Source organism: Lipotes vexillifer, unplaced genomic scaffold, assembly GCF_000442215.2.
Source record: "Lipotes vexillifer unplaced genomic scaffold, Lipotes_vexillifer_v1.1 scaffold445, whole genome shotgun sequence".
Taxonomy (NCBI): domain Eukaryota; kingdom Metazoa; phylum Chordata; class Mammalia; order Artiodactyla; family Lipotidae; genus Lipotes; species Lipotes vexillifer.
In genome coordinates this window covers 933,959-952,766 of record NW_006774995.1, presented here as the reverse complement: position 1 = coordinate 952,766, position 18,808 = coordinate 933,959, and the positions used below count along the sequence as shown (strand labels likewise).

Sequence of the window (18,808 nt, the reverse complement as noted above, 5' to 3'; positions counted from 1 at the left end):
TTGGCAAAGAGTGTTAGAGTAGACTGTTTACAGAGTCTGGAAAAAACAAAGCCCAACAGAAAGAAATGGGAGGGTTTTTTTTCACAGAAAGGAGAAAGAGTGGAACTGAGATAGTCTGAAGGCCAGATGAAATATCTCCTAAGAAAATCCAGATTCTTGCGTTGATTAATATCTTATTCATCAAACAGCCACCAGCTACCAACTGGGTTTCCAAGATAAAAATACTTTCATGTCACTTCTCTGCTCAAAACTCTCCTATCTTCTTGTCAAGTCTTATGATGACCCAGAAGGCCGCACACGATCTGGTCCCTCTCCACCTCTCAGAATTCATCTCCTGACACTCTCTCCCTTGTTCACTCCACCAGAACCATACTGTCCCCTGGCTCTTTCTTACACATGCCAGGAATTGTCTTTCAGAGTTGTAGTTCTGTTCTGGCATATTCCAGTGGATTGTTCCTCATTCCTTTGGTTCTCTGCTCAAATGTCACTTGTATCAGCAAAGCCTTCCCGACCCTCCCAAATAAAATAACACCCTGCCCCCAGCCACGCTCTACATCCCTTGTGCCCTTTTTCTCTATAGTTTTCATTACACCTGATATGTTTACATTGACATGCTTACTCATTCTCTTATCCCACAAAAATGCAAACTTTACAACAGCAGGGATCATGAGCGCTTGACACATGATAGGTATTCAATAAATATTTACTGAATGAATCAATCAACAGTAGAACAAGACTAACGTAAAATTTCTGATTTTATGCAGGTGAATACGCTAGTGTAAATCAATAAACTGTCTGTCTGGTTTACACATCGTATGTTGATTAGTTCGTGTCAGTCCCCAAAATCTAATCAATACTACCTATACTAACAGATTGTGTTTCCGAACCTTCAAACATCTCTCCCTCTAACGAAAAAGAAACTCACCTGTGCAATAATGGAAAGAATGCCAAGCACTGCTATAAATGCTGCAACACTTTCTGGTGAAAATTTCATAATCTAGAAGGTTTCCAGAAAAAGTAACATTAATAAAATAAGCATAACAAATACCATACTAATGCAACTACTTGTATATTAACATTAAATCGGCCAGAAAAGGAAAATGCAATTCATTTGTAACCAAAGAACTCCTCAGAGGAAGAATCTGGCTTTCACTGAGGACCAAAATTATAATAAGTGTTAGATACTGAAAATAATAGCTACATAACTTAGATTAAGTAAATCTAAATCCTGTAATTTTGATTTCCTAAATAGGAGACCGCTATCAAGCATTCAAAATCCATTTTACAAATAAATATTGCACCATTTTGTACTTTTTACAAGTACTGATAAAGGCTTAATCTCTGCCTAGTAAGATTAGTGTCAAGGAGAAAAGAACTAATGCTCTTATTTTGGCTAGCTGCTTTACAAATATATGCTCTAAATCACAAAGAGACTGGAGCACGTGAATGGATTAAAGCATCCCATCACCTGTATAAGCTACACATAAACAAGCTCAAATGACACACTTTGACAGGAAAATCATCTCTTTGCCTAAGCCAAAAGTCTTCATAGAAATGCATAAGGAACGTCAGCCACACTGAACAGGAGATTAATTCTAGTGAGCCATTATTTTAAAAATGATAGTCATTTCTAAAAGTCTCTGCTCGTAAAGTTCTCTCAAGATTAAATATTTTGTATTAAGGCACTCAACAATGAAAGAAAAGTCCACCTTGGTAGAACAGAATTTTACCTGTCTGAGGTATAAAAAAAAGCTGGAATATTGGCCTGCCTCAGGTAAGTAGGAGAGAAACACCGTAATGCAGATCAGCAGCACTATGGAGTCCTGGCCCACTTTCTTTAAGGACTAGAAGAAGAAACACACCAATACAAGGTTTTATATCAAAACACTGAACTATTCTTAAGAACATGCAGAGATATCTTCTGGCAGTGTATATACAGATACCTAGTTGTCTTTTTTTCCCCCCAGTTTATTCTCATCCTCCCCAAAAGTATTCTGAAAAGTATTTCAAAATATTTTAAAAAATCCATCACGATGTTTTCCCCAAAGAAACATCCACAACAAAACATTAATGCTGCGCTGAATCACACATTCATTTTTTTGTCAAAGTGAATGAAAAAGCATAAACTTACTGCAAAGGGGTCAGCCTGTTCCCAGGAAATGGGCGCTCCCCATGATGCGGGCCGCATCTTCTCAGGTAATGACTCCGGCACAGCAACAAGGATAAAACAAATATCTAGCAGAGCTATCGCTGTAGCCAGGACCACCACCAAGCTGTCCCCATACACTCGCCCAAGATAAGCGCCAATTGCAGGGCTGGTTACCAAACTTGCAGCAAATGTTGCCGAAACCTGCAACAAACCAAGATCAATAGAAAGAGATTAGGCAGGACATCTGGCCTTTACTTCCACACCACAGAGACTCTGACTTATGTCAGTCCTCCTACTGCAGTTTCCCTTTCCTCCTCCTACCTGTGCCAGTTTTCTTATACTTTCTTCTTTTGCAGAAAGAGAAAAGAATTAGATTCTTAACTAAAAAATATGTAATAACCTCTAAGATAGTGGCTTCAAACTTTCTTTTAAGCCTTGGAGCCCTCTGTTTAAATAAATCCTACTGACAAACTTGTAAGTAAAAACAGATTTAAAAATAAAAAACTGTTTTAGTTGAAGAAGGGTTGGAGGCCTGGATTACCATCCAAACACCCACCCCACCCTGACTGCCAGGCATGCTGGCCCCTAGGTTGCCTCCAGAATCCCACAGTGCTCTGTGAACGGAGTCTAAAACAATACTCTAAGGAAATCCAATGCCACTGTGACTTTTCCCCCAATATTAAAGTTAAAATTAAATGAATGTTTACTTTGATACATATTTAAAGCTGGCTGAAATAAAGCTTGAAGACTTTAAAGTTTATCTTTTCAGCAGTAATAGTGTTAAGCCACAGCACAAATCTGAACTTGGTCATCATTAGGTGGCAGGGTTAGGAAGACCGAGATCATCCATCCTTGGCATTGAGCCCATCTCTAACCACGTCTCTCTAACATCCTGAGGAAGCTCATACAAGTCTGGTGAAGATGCAGATTAAAGTAGAGAAAACAGGGGGAGAAAAACTGTTAATCCCAGAAATATCTGGCCTACTGGACAGTGGCCTGCAAATCAACAATAGATTTGACAACAGGTAACAACTGATAGAGACCACACTCTTCAGAGGATAATTAGAAACTAATGTTATAGGTGCATGAGCTTCTGCTCCCTACTTTTGTGCTTTATTCTGTTTGTATGCTCTTTCTGACTTTTGCATGGAGGATTTAAACTTCACAGGAGTGCTTATTTACACAAGCACTTATTTGACAAGTACATAAAATTCTAATAACTATAAACATCTAGCTATCAACCCAAATGTTCATCAACTAGTGAATGGATAAACAAAATGTGGTATATCCTGTACAGTGGAATACTACACAGCAGTAAAAGGAACTACTGATATATGTATCAGCATAGATAAACCTCCTAAGATTATGCTAAGTGCAGACACAAAAGACTACATTTTGCATTATTTCATTTATATGAAATTTCGATTGAAAGCAAAACTACAGAGACAGAAGGTAGACTGGTGATTGCCTGGGGTCAGAGGTAAAGTGGAGATGGATGGCAGATGGGCCCAAGGGAACTTTTTGGGCTGATGGAAATGTTCTGAAACTGTATTGTGGTCGTATTTTGTTACAGTAGCTCTAGAAATTCATTACAGTGGGCTGTGGTCTCAGGGAGACCTGGGTTATGAGCAGAGATCTGGCACTGGAGTTGGGAAAGGGGCAGTGGTTCTCACTGTAAGTGTCAGTGAGGTATCTGGGAACAGGAGAGAGCAAAGGTCTAATCAGAGTGCAGGTACTTCACGTCATTTCCCTTCTCCTCGATTCTCCTCCCTGGTGGCTATTTGTTTCTGGCCAGAAAGAAAGATGACCACAAAGATCACTTTATTCCCTTTTATCTGCAGCCATATTATTTCTAGAAGATTGAAACTGTCATTTACTAGATGTGCCTTCAAAACATAAAGCTTCCAGGTTGAAACTATTAATTTCAAAGATTTGGCTATGACAAAATAAATTACCTTAGCAAAAACAGAAACAAGCTGGACTGTGGGCATGTTGCAAAGCTGTATAAATTTACTAAAATTGATTTAACTATACACATAAAATGGACAAATTTTATGGTATGTAAATTATATCTCAATAAAGCTGTTTAAAAACATCCTGGCTATCATTAACTTCATATCATTTAATGTTGAGTTTACAACTGATCATTAGTTTTTTTGGTATGTTTCTCACTATAGGTATTTCCCTCCAAATCCTCTTAATTCCATGATTCTTCGTTATATTTTTTGATCTCTGAATCAAAGACAACAGACTCTCATAAAAGTAAGATTCAACCTGACACAATATTCAGTCCTTATTTAACAAAAGATGCTTGCTCCCTATCTGCTGAAGCTCATCACTGTCCTACTTCTGGCTAACAGTGATCTGTTAACTTATTTTATTTCTAGATTTGATAGACATTAAGTGTCCAGAATTTGGCAAACTACTGCCTGTGGGCTGAATCTAGCTATAAATGATTCTTCCACCTTAAAAGTGATATGAACACATGTCCACAAGCAAAAACAAAAGAATATGAGAGACAAACTTGCAAGGAGTAGTAAATAAGCCAAAGAGATCCAATGCAAAGTAAAATGAATATAGACAAAATTGTACTATAATTATGTAATGTGATAAATATAGCTATAACAGCAATCATATTACAATATATAAATGGATCAAAGTAACACTTTGTGCACCTTTAAGTTAAATAATGTTATTATGTCAGACTTATTCAATAAAAATTAATTATTAAAAAAGCTAAGTTAAAAAAAAAGAAAGAAAAGAAAAAAAAAATATGAGAGAGACTCTGTGTGGCCCAGAAAGCTACCAAAAAGGTTTGGGATCCCTGAGATGGGTGTTAACCTATTATATTTTAGATTAGCCATTAAATAATAGTAATTTTAAAACTCATTACATATTAAATAGTTCTTTTAGTATTCTATTAAAAAGAACTTAAATAAGGTAAAAATATTCCACTGTAATTTCAAATCTGATATGTGTGACTAATACTGACTGAATGAAAATATCAAAACTTACATGGCTTTGTACTGAAAAAAAATTTAATGTAGTCAATAGCCCGGAGATGGAAACAACCTAAGTGCCCATCGTCACATGAATGGATAAAGAAGATGTGGCACATATATACAATGGAATATTACTCAGCCATAAAAAGAAACGAAATTGAGCTATTTGTAATGAGGTGGATAGACCTAGAGTCTGTCATACAGAGGAAGTAAGTCAGAAAGAGAAAGACAAATACCGTATGCTAACACATATATATGGAATTTAAGAAAAAAAAAATGTTATGAAGCACCTAGGGGTAAAACAGGAATAAAGACACAGACCTACTGGAGAACAGACTTGAGGATATGGGGAGGGGGAACGGTGAGCTGTGATAGGGTGAGAGAGAGACATGGACATATATTTACTAACAAATGTAAGGTAGATAGCCAGTGGGAAGCAGCCGCATGGCACAGGGATTCCAGATCGGTTCTTTGTGGCTGCCTGGAGGGGTGGGATAGGGAGGGTGGGAGGGAGGGAGACAAAGAGGGAAGAGATATGGGAACATATATATATGTATAACTGACTCACTCTGTTATAAAGCAGAAACTAACACACCATTGTAAAGCAATTATACCCCAATAAAGATGTTAAAAAAAAAATTTAATGTAGTCTAATGGATGATTTTATTATAAAATGTATTTATGCAAAAATAAATCTTATAATGCAAAGGCTTGCACTCCTTGTAATAAAAGACAATAACACGGTGTTTTTCAGCAGACACAAAGGTACAGATTAAAAATACATACCAGTCCATAAGCCATACTTCTTTCATGTTCTTGGGTTATATCTGCTACATATGCAAATACCACAGAGAAAGTCACTGCAAAAACCCCAGAAACAGAGATAACAGCAAAGTACCACCTAGGATTGAAAGACAATTGACAAGAAATGGTTAGAAAACAATTACTATTACCTTAATCTTCCTTCATTTTTATAAGTGAACTAATGTACGTATAGCTAATTTCAGTCAACAGCTTACTAGGACAGTTCATAGATTAATTCTTCTATAAATCATAAGCCCCAGATATTATGTAAACAGGGCTAGATGTGGGCCTTCGATAGCAACTCAGCTACTATGCAGGAATACTTAAAATTAGAAAATGTATTCAGGTCAATTTTTTACCCAATTGTTGAATTGTTAAGTGGCTTTGTTATTGTTTCTACTAAAAATAGCAACAAACTTAGAGTCTACTATAATTCATCTATTACAATTTCCCATCACAGTACTACACAAAAAAACAAAATCAAGTAAATAAAACTGAGGGACAAGTTAGTCTATACTTATCTTGAGTCTATATATAGAAACTAGATGTTTTTCCATAAGTTATCTTTAGTTCTTCAAATATTGGCAAAACAACCTGTATGGCAGTGTCCAAAATAAAATGAACAAAAGCTATTTTAAAAAGCAAATTACATTTTGCTATACATGATTCAAAAATACCTGGCTGAGAATAAGAAGTCTCTATTGTAATGCTGATGTTTAGTTTTTAAAATCAAGTGAAATCATATTGCACTTTCAAAATATGCCACCGGGACTTTATTGCTTACCAAATTTTTTCTAACATGCTGCTTTCCACGGCAAATAACTTGTTCATGCCCTAGATTTGTTTGGTAAGCTTTCATTTAAATGATTAGCATTCATCAAGGGTTTGGCCTTCAGAGTTATATCTCACCTATGAGAGGAAGGAAGATCCTGCCTCATAAATAGCCCTGACCTTTCTAGATTCACCATGGAAATACAGCCAATCTATGATACAAAATTAACTAACATTAATATTCAAGTGGAGTAGAATATTAGTCAAAGAATTAAAAAATCTACAACTAAGTTGGGCTCTATTACCTTGGGAAAATCATTCTCTTTGTGAGCTTTCCCTCCCTTCCTCCTCAGTGGAAGACTTGATTTTAATCAGGGTGGCCAAGAGCCCAGCCTCTTGTAACTAGGAGCAGCGTATGCCTGAAATCTGACCAAACAGACCCAAGCAGAGGTTGGGTGGGAATTCCATAGTTTCCCTAAAGGAAGGCAGTATGCTCTTTGTAGCCACTCCTTCCATCTTTTCTGCCTGAAGGTGACACAAGCTGCAGCTCACTTAAGCAGCCATCTGGACAGTGAGGTGATAGTGGAGGATGGCAGAGCATGAAGACAGAAAAAGTCTGGTTCCCGGGAACTGCCCTGCTAGCTCTGGACTACTCAACTCCAGACTTGTTTTATATGGAGAGAGAAATTAGCAATGAATTTCCTTGTTTTTAAGAAACTATTATTTGGGACTTTACTGATATATAACAAAATCTATTCCTAATTAATATAGATAATGATGATAAACCTTGTGTTTAACATCCTACTTAAGAAAGTAAAAAGTTAGGGCTTCCCTGGTGGCGCAGTGGTTGGGAGTCCGCCTGCCGATGCAGGAGACACGGGTTCGTGCCCCGGTCCAGGAGGATCCCACATGCCGTGGAGTGGCTGGGCCCGTAAGCCATGGCCGCTGGGCCTGCGCGTCCGGAGGCTGTGCCCCGCAGCGGGGGAGGCCGCAGCGGTGGGAGGCCCACGTACCGCAAAAAAAAAGGAAAAAAAAAAAAAAAAAAGTCAGCATTCCAAGACTTCCCTTTCCTATGAAGGTATGAAGATATCTGCAGAATTCACTTGGTAATCACAAGATTGGTGAACATCCCTGCCGATGCAGGGGACATGGGTTCGTGCCCGGGTCCGGGAAGATCCCACATGCCGCGGAGTGGCTGGGCCTGTGGGCCATGTCCGCTGGGCCTGTGTGTCTGGAGCCTATGCTCCACAACGGGAGAGGCCACAACAGTGAGAGACCCGCCTACTGCCAAAAAAAAAAAAAGACACCGAAACAACAAAAAAAAAAAAAAAAAAAAAAAAAAAGAAAATAAAAGGTTAGCAGCCCTATCCAGTACCTAAAATACTGTTTTGAAATTTGGGCTGTGAAATCCAAAAGCAGATTAGCTGGTAGTCTACATGCTTCCTATAGTGGAATCTAGTTCAAAAAACTTTATTACTTACTGTTATATTACTTAGCTACTATATTTTTAAAGGCCCTTTTATCTGTATCAAAGAATAAATGTATTAGAAAAATAAATTAAAAACCTACATAGATAGGATGGAAAAAAAGTGAAAGAAATAAGGGAATATTCAGAAAACAATTAACAGTTGATATTTAGTTGCTATAATCTGAATGTGCACGTACCATGGGCTGATCTTCATTAAAGGAATTGGGGCACATGTGAAAAATACTGTTAGCAGCAAGAAGGATTTTCGGCCCCAAACATCAGAAAGAGCACCAATAAGCGGGGCACTGAGGAATGACAACAAACCCTAAAAAAAAGTTAAATGAAGAAAATACATATACTATGTATACTGATGAGCCAAAAATAAATCATTTTACTATCACAGAAGAATTTTAAACAAGTTTATTTCTAAAATAAGTATATCACCAAACTTTAGATAAACAACTTGTTTCTTGTCTGTATATAATTTTTAAATTTCCCAAGACCATACAGAACCATCTGCGGGCTGTGGTAGCATATTAAACACAAAACGTTCTAATGAATTCTCAACCACAACTCTAGCAATTCTAGAAGGAATATCATATGCTAATTATCAGTTTATAAACTTGTTGATCAAATGGAACCAAGAGTAAAGAATATGTAGAATAATCAAAACTTTACCATATTGATATATTTTATACTCATGCATTTTTTAAATAGTTCTTTTCTCTTCAATCTATATTCTTGTTGCTAGTTTACAAAAAGCACTCAGATCTTTGTAATGAAAGTGCCAACACATAAAACACAGGGGAAATTTGTTATGATGTGGTTTATCATTATTATACATAGTTGGCTATATGTGAGTCAAATCATATTTAAAACCCAGTTCATTTAAAAAGTGCTAAGTAATCCCCCAAGATATACTCCAATTGTAAAAATTAATACTTAGGAGACTGATCAACTAACTTAATAAACTGGCAGAATTACATATATTTACATAAGTATATTTGTGCATGTTTGTGTACATGCATATGTATATATATATATGATTGATCCTACCTTTACTCCTTGAATTAGGCCATTCATCAGAAATGTATGTTTAGGGAAGGTTTCATGTAATACCTAAAGAATAAGAACAAAATAAAAAGCTCATGCTACATTTTAGTCCTAGTAAAACTTAAAACATCCCTTCATAACACAATCCAATTTTATTTCATATAAATTTTCAGGTTTGTATGACACTATGCATATGAGTAAATACTAATAATACCAAACATTTATATGGCATTTACTATGTCACAAGGCACTAAATTGGGCACTTTATCACATTATCTCCTTTCATTCTTCGTAATGGCCCTATTAGAAAACTGATACACAGAGAGGTTAAATGTCTTATCTAAGATCACATAGTAAGTGGCAAAACTGAAAGTGACCACAGGAAGTCAAGCTTGAAAGTCCATGCTTTAAATCACTATGCTATCCTGCTTCCAACATATAACCGACTGACTTATAACTCCCTTTACAGACAGGTGTATTATCTAAGATAGGAGACTAGGAGGATAAATAGGGAAATTTTAATTGCCAAAAAGTGGACCTAGACATTCCATAAGGTAAGAAAGAAAGAAAAAAAAAATCCCAACCCATGAACATGTATAACAAGTTTCTTTATCCTTTCCAAGGCCCGGGCTCAAACCACATGGCATCAGTTTGTTCACTGGGTAACAAGTGAACCATTGGGAACTCACTGGTTGAGAAAGTACTGGGGGAAAGGTAACTAAAAAAATAAAAAGCAGCAACCACCATTTTCACAGCCTATGTATCAGAGGCTTTATATATACTTTTACTTAATCCTAACAATATTATGAATTAGATATTACCACTTTACAGATGTGGCAACTGAGTTTTTGCTTGACTTAAAGCCAATGCTTCTTCCATTATACCATACTGTCTCTCAATAAAAACAACAGAGAATGGCAATATGGGGGATGAGACAGGTCGGAAAATCTTCTCTTTAGGAAGAAAAACTATGCTGGTTGTACCTTCTAACATCCTGCAAGTAAAACCTTTAGAAGGATTAGAAGGCTCGCTTTTCTTCAGTTACTCTTCTGCCAGTAACTAGAAATTTAACAAAAATTAGCTTTTATGTAAAAATAAAATTAGAAATGTTTAGTATTCAAAGAAAATCACTAATATGGGGAAAATCACATATTTATGATATTCACATATGTTGTGATTCTCAACGGAGGGTGATTTTGACCCCCAGAGGACATCTGACAATGTCTGGAGACATTTTTATCATAACATGAGGGATCGGGGAGGGCAGGGGTCAGGGGAAAGAAAATACGTTACTGGCATTTATGAGGTAGAGGTCAGGAAGGCTGCTGAACATCCTACGATACACAGGTCAGCCCTCCCCCGCAATAATCATCTGGCACCAAATCTCGGTAGTTGAAAAACCCTATTATTTATTATTTATAGTGAAGAGCCATGGATCCAAAGAAGGTGGGTGCAAACTTTTTCTGTAAAGAACCAGACAGTACATATTTTCAGTTTTTTCTAGCCTTGCAGGCCATACAGTCTCTGTCACAAGTGCTCAACTCAATAAAAGCAGCCATAGACTATATGTAAATGAATAGGCATGGTTGTGTTCCAATAAGACTTTATTTACAAAAAACAGGGTACTAGCAGTATTTGCTCTGGCGATAGTTTGCTAGTTCTTGTACTAGAGAAAAAGATTTAAACTCCTTAAACTGGTATCCCCAAACCTTTCTTAACAACTTACATCTGCTTTTGTTCCAGTTATTACTAAGGAACAATTCTTTCTAGGGACAAAGAATGGATTTGGTGTTAAAAAGAAGAACATAACGAATGCTTACAAGAAGTTTTGTAATACGCTAAATCTTATTTCTAACAATTCACTTTGCCAAGCCATCTTCCATTCCAATCAATCCGGTCTTTTCACTACTTTAGAAATATTCCTATGCTTTCCAATATTCATACTTTTACACATGATATCCTATCTACCATAAATGTTTGTTCCCCTTATCTTCCCTATCCAGTCGACCCCAAAATCTTCCATACTGCTCCTTTGCTACCAAACTTTCCTGTCCAAAGCAATCAATTTCTCCTTTAGGACCATATAATAGGTGATTACAGCACTCCCTTGGTCATCACATATAGCTAATATTTTTTATATTACAGTACTCTGTTACTTAGGTCTTGTATTTTTCATCTTTTCAGGTATTTGATAAATATTTCTTTTCAATTATATTTCAAACTTCTTAAGGGCAGACAGGCACTATATCTACTACACTTTGCATTTAATATATTTTTATTTCTATTAGTGCCTCATCAATAGAGTGCCTTCATATATTAACCGTTCACAAATGTTCTTAATTAACAGATTATAAATTCTGCTTTCAAAATGACTTAATATAACATGACAATTATGCAAATTGATTTAACCAAATGTTACAAAATTAAAACTTTTATAACTCCTCCAAAGGAGTATAGCTAAAGATAAACAAACCCTCACTTTTTTTTTAACAAAAATTTTAACACAGAGACAAATATTAATGTAAGAAGTAATAAAAATGTTGGCTGTAAAGATTTTTGATCCTGGGGGACCCTTAAGCACTGGAGCTGAATAGGAAAAAAATGTGTCATTTTCCAATAAATTTTATGGATCTTAAAATTTTTAAGAACTTAAAAAATTTTGAGAGTAAATAGTCCTTAAACTATTAAATGCTTCATGACTATCTCTGAGCAAAGAATGCTAAGCCATTGATATAGAAGAGATGCTGGAGGACTGGAACGCAGGGTCTTGCTCCATAACATGGATTGTGCATCTAGCAACCTGAACCATCAAATATTGGCCTAATATTTCTAGAACCATAGGTCTGTCAAAAAGTGAAGCCAGTTCTTAACATTACAGATCCTTAGACCTACTGTCATTAATTCTCTTTATGTAAATGTATATTATTTGGTCAATCAATAATCACTGACTGAACACCCACTATGAACCAACCATATATATAGTCATAACCTCTCAAAGTGTTAGATTACTATCCTTAAAAATGTCAATATAAAATTCTTCTGTGTAATTAACGTAAATCCCCTTGTTGGAGATTTCACCATCCTGCCCTGGGCAGGTCCTCCACATAGAATGCAGCCTTTGTTCTTTTACTGTATTCTAGAACAGTGTTCTGGAAGCTCTATGGGCTTAAAACTCAAAGATAATTGCAACCACATGAAATTTTTTAAAAATTTCTTTTAACTTCACATTACTTTTTAAAATGAAGGTTATTGTAAATCCAAAACCAAACATTTATTATAATTAATATGTTTTAAATTTGGTTATCCGTTAAATGAATTAATTCAAAGAGTATCTTTGAAAATTGAAACGCTTAAATTTTATAATTTTTGAGAGCTATGTATGGGAAGAGAGAGATACATAAAATGCAAATAAACTCAATTATATCTTCATCCTCACTTTCCCTTTTTAAATGAATTAGAGCTGTGACTCTCTAGCAGGCACCATTTATAATCAGTTTCAAAACACATAAGACAGAAATAAAATGTTTAAAGGTTAACAGACTTTTGGAAAAAAGAGCAAAGTGCTACAACTTGGTGCCTTCTACCCCGAAACTCACTTTTCCTCACACCCCAACACGGGGGAGTATAGGAGTCCAAAACAAAGAGAAAAAGGCTGCTAATAAAATCAACAACAATAAAAAGTTGCAAGCAGAAAGTCTCAAAATGAGCAAAACCTTTTTTAAAAGCCCACAGTGAATTAGTATATAGGTTCTTAATTAGTGATATATACTAGATACATGAGAATCACTTCTAAAAAATATACATGCCTGAGCCTCCCCCTTGAAAACTCTGATTTCAGCCAGAAAGGTTGTAAGGCCTAGGTATTTGGGGGAAAAAACAAAAACAAAAACAGGTATCACTAATATTCATCTCTGGTTTAAAAAAATCACTGACTTAATAGATAGCACATTCTAACAGCTGAAACCTTCATCTCCAGTTGGCCAATCTGTCCTAATGGGGCTGGTAAAGCCTACCCTGAAGCCAAAATCTCCTGAACTGATGGTTGCCTGAAGGGCTGACTACAGGACTGCAGGAGAACTTTCCTGTTCTTACACATTTCACATTGCTTAATTGTCTACAACAGGCACACACTGTGTTTCTAATTACTAAAAAAGTAACATATGTAACATATAGAGGACTGTATATATATATATATAGATTTCCCATGCACAATTTTTTTTCAGTGATGTTTCAAAGATTCTTGCTGTTCCAATGCCCAAAGGCCAAAACACCAGGAAGTACCAAGAGTATAACAAATCTCAACACTTAGATTCATCTAATCTCTACAATTCAATTCTTGTTTTGCCTAAAACTCGCCACCCAAAGTTTTCCCCATCAAGCAAAAAAATGTGGAGCACAAACACTGCAATTATTTTAAAAAATGTGTATACATTAAAGATGAGAAAAGAATCAGAAAAATAAAACTCTGAGCTTAACATTCATTTATACTTGAACTTATTTTTCATGAGAGAAAGCTTGATTTAAAAAAAATATAATGAAGTGAAAAATTGAAAAATGTAAAGAATTATGACTATGATAATATTATGGACAACTGCCCCATGTAACACCTCATCATTTCACCATTTTTAAAAATTCAAGTATTAAAAACAAACATGGGAATTAAGAGTAACTGTTACAACAACAATGGGGCGAAAGAAGTCTTTCCATAAATAAAATAATTGGCAACAATGTTATAGCAATTATTCTAAGATATGTATTTATGCTGGCAAAAGAAAAATAATTCATTAAGTCCCAAATCAGCACTTTTCATTTTCCTGACCATAATTCAATTCAGTATTCTAAAAAGTAAAAGAAAAAAGAGAGAAAAAGAAAAATCAAAGGTACTATCCATTTTTTAATCAACAAAAAATAGTTAAGAATGTACTAAGCACACAGTTTTCCTATAGCTATGAAAAATGAACTAACAAGCAAGCAGTTATATCTAAATAACTGGATTTCTTCCTTGTTCTTAAAGAAGACAATCTCTTTTTGTCCAATTAGAAAAAATGATACCAAAGTTAGACAAAAAGTTGAGATATCTAAAAAATATAAATGAGATACGAATTTAAAAAACAGCTACACGTACTTCAAATCATGATGACAAATTATGGAATCATCACAAAAAGCTTTTTTTTGATGGCTTGCTCACAGTTTACCCAATATTTTAATCTCTCTACTTAGCTAGTAGTTGCGCTGCAGATAAACTCAACTACCTAAAACATGGGTATGAACCACTTGCTACCAGTATTCTCCAAGACTGAGCACTAGGAACAAAACAAGCCTAGGTTTAAAACCAAAGCTGCAGTTTACTATCAGAGTAACAAGTTGCTTAACTCTTCTAAACCTTAATTTCCTCATCTGTATTACTGAAACTGAGGAGGACCCTGTAGGGGCTCCTGGGCACAGGGAGCCTTTCTGTTCAGCCTCCATGACCTTCCCTGAGTTCCAAAGGGCAGATTTGAACAGTTGCTAATCCAGGAAGGGAAGGGATGCAGAGTCAAGGCAGGAACAGTCAAGAAACAATAGTGCAGCCTTGGGGCAGGATCCTGGTTCCACCTCAAGGGACACACATAACAATATGTTTAAGCCCTTTTATAGAATTAAAACCAACAAGTGGAAGATGTCAGCATTCTCCATACCAGAGAAGACCAACTGAGGCCAGACTAAAGGAACCAGAGAAGCTCATCAAGATTACCTGAGATGAGATTAGAGTACAGGCCCTACACATACCCTCCCTAATCTTATCAGCAACTCCACCCTTGAACTATTGCTATAAAACTATTCATCAAATCCTCCCAGGTTGGGACACATATTCATAGTTTCACAGAGGGCAGGAGCCCACTGTGTCCCCTTTGCCTGGCAAAGCCATAAAGCTATTCTCTTCTACTTCACCCAAAACTCTGCCTCCAAGATTTGATTCGGCACCAGTGTACAGAGAGGCTGAGCTTTCGGCATCATTATGAGGCTAATTCCTCACTGATAAAGTGGTTTTGAGGATTTAAAGTAATGTATTTACAGTGCTTAGTACTATGCCTGGACTCATCATTATATAAATATATACAAACTGCTATTACAAAGCTCAAGTACTTTAAACCATAGGACTAATGATCCACCAGACAGACTTATATGTTAAATTGGTAGATTATAAATAAGCACACTCTAATATTAGAAAGCTAATACAAAGGTGTGAGAACACAGTTACTACAACACCACAGTAGCCCCTTGATATCAGGTTATTATAGTATAATGTGGTTACAAATGTCATAATCATAATGATTATTAGACTAGTTCAATCTATCTATATATGATCATTCAATTTATTTATGAACAAACTTTTTATAAAAGTCTTGTGTATCAACAAACAAGCTCATGAAAAAACAAGGAAGTATATCTCTTTAAAAATCTGTTCTTCTGGGATTTAGAAAGCTGTACATTTATGCTGATTACACCTTTCAAGGTATCATAGAGGTCTACCATTACTCCTTCCTTCATTCCATTCCCCTCATCTAAACTGACAGGAGAAAACTAGCTATCACCTAAGATGTTTGGTCTGGCAGGGAGGTCTTTTTGTGAGGTTCTAAACCTGGGAATATTTGAGTAAAATCAGCTTAGAGCTATGAAAAGAATGACCTCTCTAGAGGTTACCTCTAGATCCTCTGCCTAAACTAAAAGAAACTTGTATTTGGAAAATGCAACTTCAGGAATGAATCTCAAAATAATAATGTTGAGTGATTCAGGGCACAGACACCATTCTTCCTAAGCTTGTCAGTATAAGAATCCTTTCCACCTTCCCCAGAGGGGGGACTGAGCCCTGCTTAAACTTGTCCAGTGTTCACCAGAAGAATCACACCTGCCCAAGCCCTGCTAAAGAGTAAGGGAGAAGTAAAGGTTGGAAAAGAAAACTAAACCAGTAAAATACAGTACTAAAGGGCTGACAATATTGGGGGGAGAATTAACCTTGGAAAGGAAAAAGAGCCTTTTTTTCCTCCCCAAACTGATTTCCCTCCTGAAACCGAAGAAAAAGAAATTTTAAAGTCAGTGATAAATAAGTTAAAAGATTACTTACCACCAAGGTGGGTGCTGTCAATAATCCCCAAGCAAAAAACTCCAAAAAGATGACGATAACCGCATGATAAACACTAGGAGAACCTATTCCTTGAGGCTACAAAAACAGAGTTTTAAAACATTAATGGTGCATTCCAGAATTACTAACAATGACAACAGTCAATAAATATTTATGGAGAACATTCATGTACTGGGCACTATGCCAAATATCTGGACACTCACTGTCCCTGTCCTCAAGGTGATGGGGGCAGACGAGGAAACAAATACATACATTATATAAGCACAGTGTGCAATGGGAACACAGAATCCAGAGTGGGGACGGAGTATCAGAATTCCAGGAGGAAGGCTGAAAGGATGTAAAGGAAGTAGGCCAGGAGCAAAAGTGGGAAGGAGGACAGCAGAAGTCAAGGAAGCAGCCTGCACAAAGGTGGCAAGGCTTGAGAGCAGGAGGCATTACAGGACTCATACAATTCAGTACAACTAGAGCACGGGCTGCACACTGAGAGTACTGAGAGATGAGCTAGAGGCACACAGGGCTAACTTCCATGCTAAGGAGTCTATGTTCAATTCTGAAGGCAATGGGGAGCCACTAAAGGATGTTATGTAAGACTCATGTGATCAGATGAAAGTTTTAAGAAAGATCATTCCGGCAAAGATGTAACAGATAGATTAAAAGGGGGCAAAACTAAGGAAAGTTAAGAGGCTACTGCACCGATCCCAAAACATAAATGAATCATGTGGCAAGAATGGTAACAGACACCAACATGGTTAAAAAGCAGAAAAGTCCCGAGTAGTATATGAGAGATCTGGGACTTGATATACACAAGAAAGACATCACAAAATTAACTTTATACTGCTGCTAGAGATATCTTAAGAATTATTTCAGTTGCTGGATTTTATATTTCTAAGGGCAATATTAAATTGATAGAAAAGCAAATGACCAATAACATTAACTCAGCCTCCATTAACAAGTTTATATAACAGAAAGACAAGTTTAATGTATACATATAACAATGTCATACTTAAGTTTTAAAAATATATTCAGTAGTCTTATGTGCAAAATATTAATAGTATTTGGATTTCTCTATACACTAAAAACGGTGCTACATCATTTTATAAATATAGATGTCTCTCCCAACCTGCAGAATACAGGTACCTGAAAACCCCCTTGGTAGGAGAACCTGCAGTTGAGGAATCAGAGACAACAGAGGTGGGGTAGGGGTTGGGAGACATAAGAGCTGAAGGACCATGGCTGGGAATGAGTGTATTCATTCTCCTCATTCATTCAACAAACATTCAGAGTACCAGAGGTGCTGGGATTACAAAAACCAGTAAAACACACTCCCTGATCTCAAGGAGCTCACAGTGTAGAGAGGAAGGGGCCTCACTATAATCATCTGCTTATATGTAAATGCAGTAAAAGAGATATATACAAGTTAGGAAGCAAGGAAAGGTTACTGCAAGGAAATGAAGTAGTGTGGACAATCACATCAGAGAAAAAAACCAGACGAAGTAGACAAGGGCCATAACAGTCTAAGGCTGAAAGGAAGGCAGAAGAAGTAGCCTCTAAGCTTTGGTAAGGAGTTTTTCGTCTTCACTCTAGAGATATAGGAAACCACTGAAGTTTTAAGCAAGAGAATGGTGTGATGAGACCTGCATTTTTCCATACACCACGATGATTTCCTAAAGGATGTAACAGGAGCAAACTGCATGCAGAAGCAGGCTATTAGAATCAGTTCAAACAAGAGGTGATGAGAGCATGACATAGGGGAGTGGCATGGATGCTGGAGGGGAGGGAACTGAAATAAGAATTTAGGATTTGAAACTGAAAGAATCTGATAAATGTGGGAGGGAGAGTCAAGAAGACGACTTCCAAGTTTTTAGCTTGGTTGTCTACTAGTGGAAGCTGGTAGCTTCCTAGCTCTTTTTTCCCCATGAGGCTCAGATTTACTTCAGATTCCATCTACAAGATAACCCTTGTACTTAAAACATTTCTATTGTCCTCTGAGGGCTGATTAAAACAATTAGTCAGCAGCAAATGTGATATTTGAAACCACCAGAGTAGGTGAGATGAAGTGTGAAAAGAGCAGTGGGCTAAGACAGAGCCCCAAGAAACACCAAAATTTAAGTAGAGTTGACCCTTGAACAATGCAGGGGTTAAGGGGCACCGAGCCCCACACAGTCAAAAATCCATGTATAACTTTACAGTCAGCCCTCCGTATCCAGGTTCTGCATCTGTGGATTCAACCAACTGCAGATCATGTAGTACTGTAGCATGTATTTATTGAAAAAATCCATGTATAAGTGGACCCAGCCAGTTCAAACCCATGTTGTTCATGGGTCAACTGCAGTGGGCAGAAGAAAAGGAACCCATGAAGATAAAGGAACAATCAGAGAAACATCAGGAGAATCAAGAGAATACAGTGTCACATGACAAAGGAGCAGTTTTAGGAAGGA

At 36.6% G+C, this 18,808-nt stretch overlaps 1 protein-coding gene across 1 annotated transcript in view; it reads right to left on the bottom strand.

The window, feature by feature from the left end:
* The window catches only part of SLC71A1 (solute carrier family 71 member 1), a 39,198-nt gene that overhangs the window by 9,345 nt on the left and 11,045 nt on the right, over positions 1–18,808 (bottom strand). The window contains exons 2-8 of the mRNA XM_007449606.1: positions 16,353–16,448; positions 9,251–9,313; positions 8,392–8,519; positions 5,938–6,052; positions 2,132–2,350; positions 1,731–1,844; positions 926–997 (exon numbers count right to left, since the gene is read on the bottom strand). Of these exons, the coding sequence (XP_007449668.1) occupies positions 926–997; positions 1,731–1,844; positions 2,132–2,350; positions 5,938–6,052; positions 8,392–8,519; positions 9,251–9,313; positions 16,353–16,448 (807 nt within the window). The remainder of the gene's footprint in view (positions 1–925; positions 998–1,730; positions 1,845–2,131; positions 2,351–5,937; positions 6,053–8,391; positions 8,520–9,250; positions 9,314–16,352; positions 16,449–18,808) is intronic.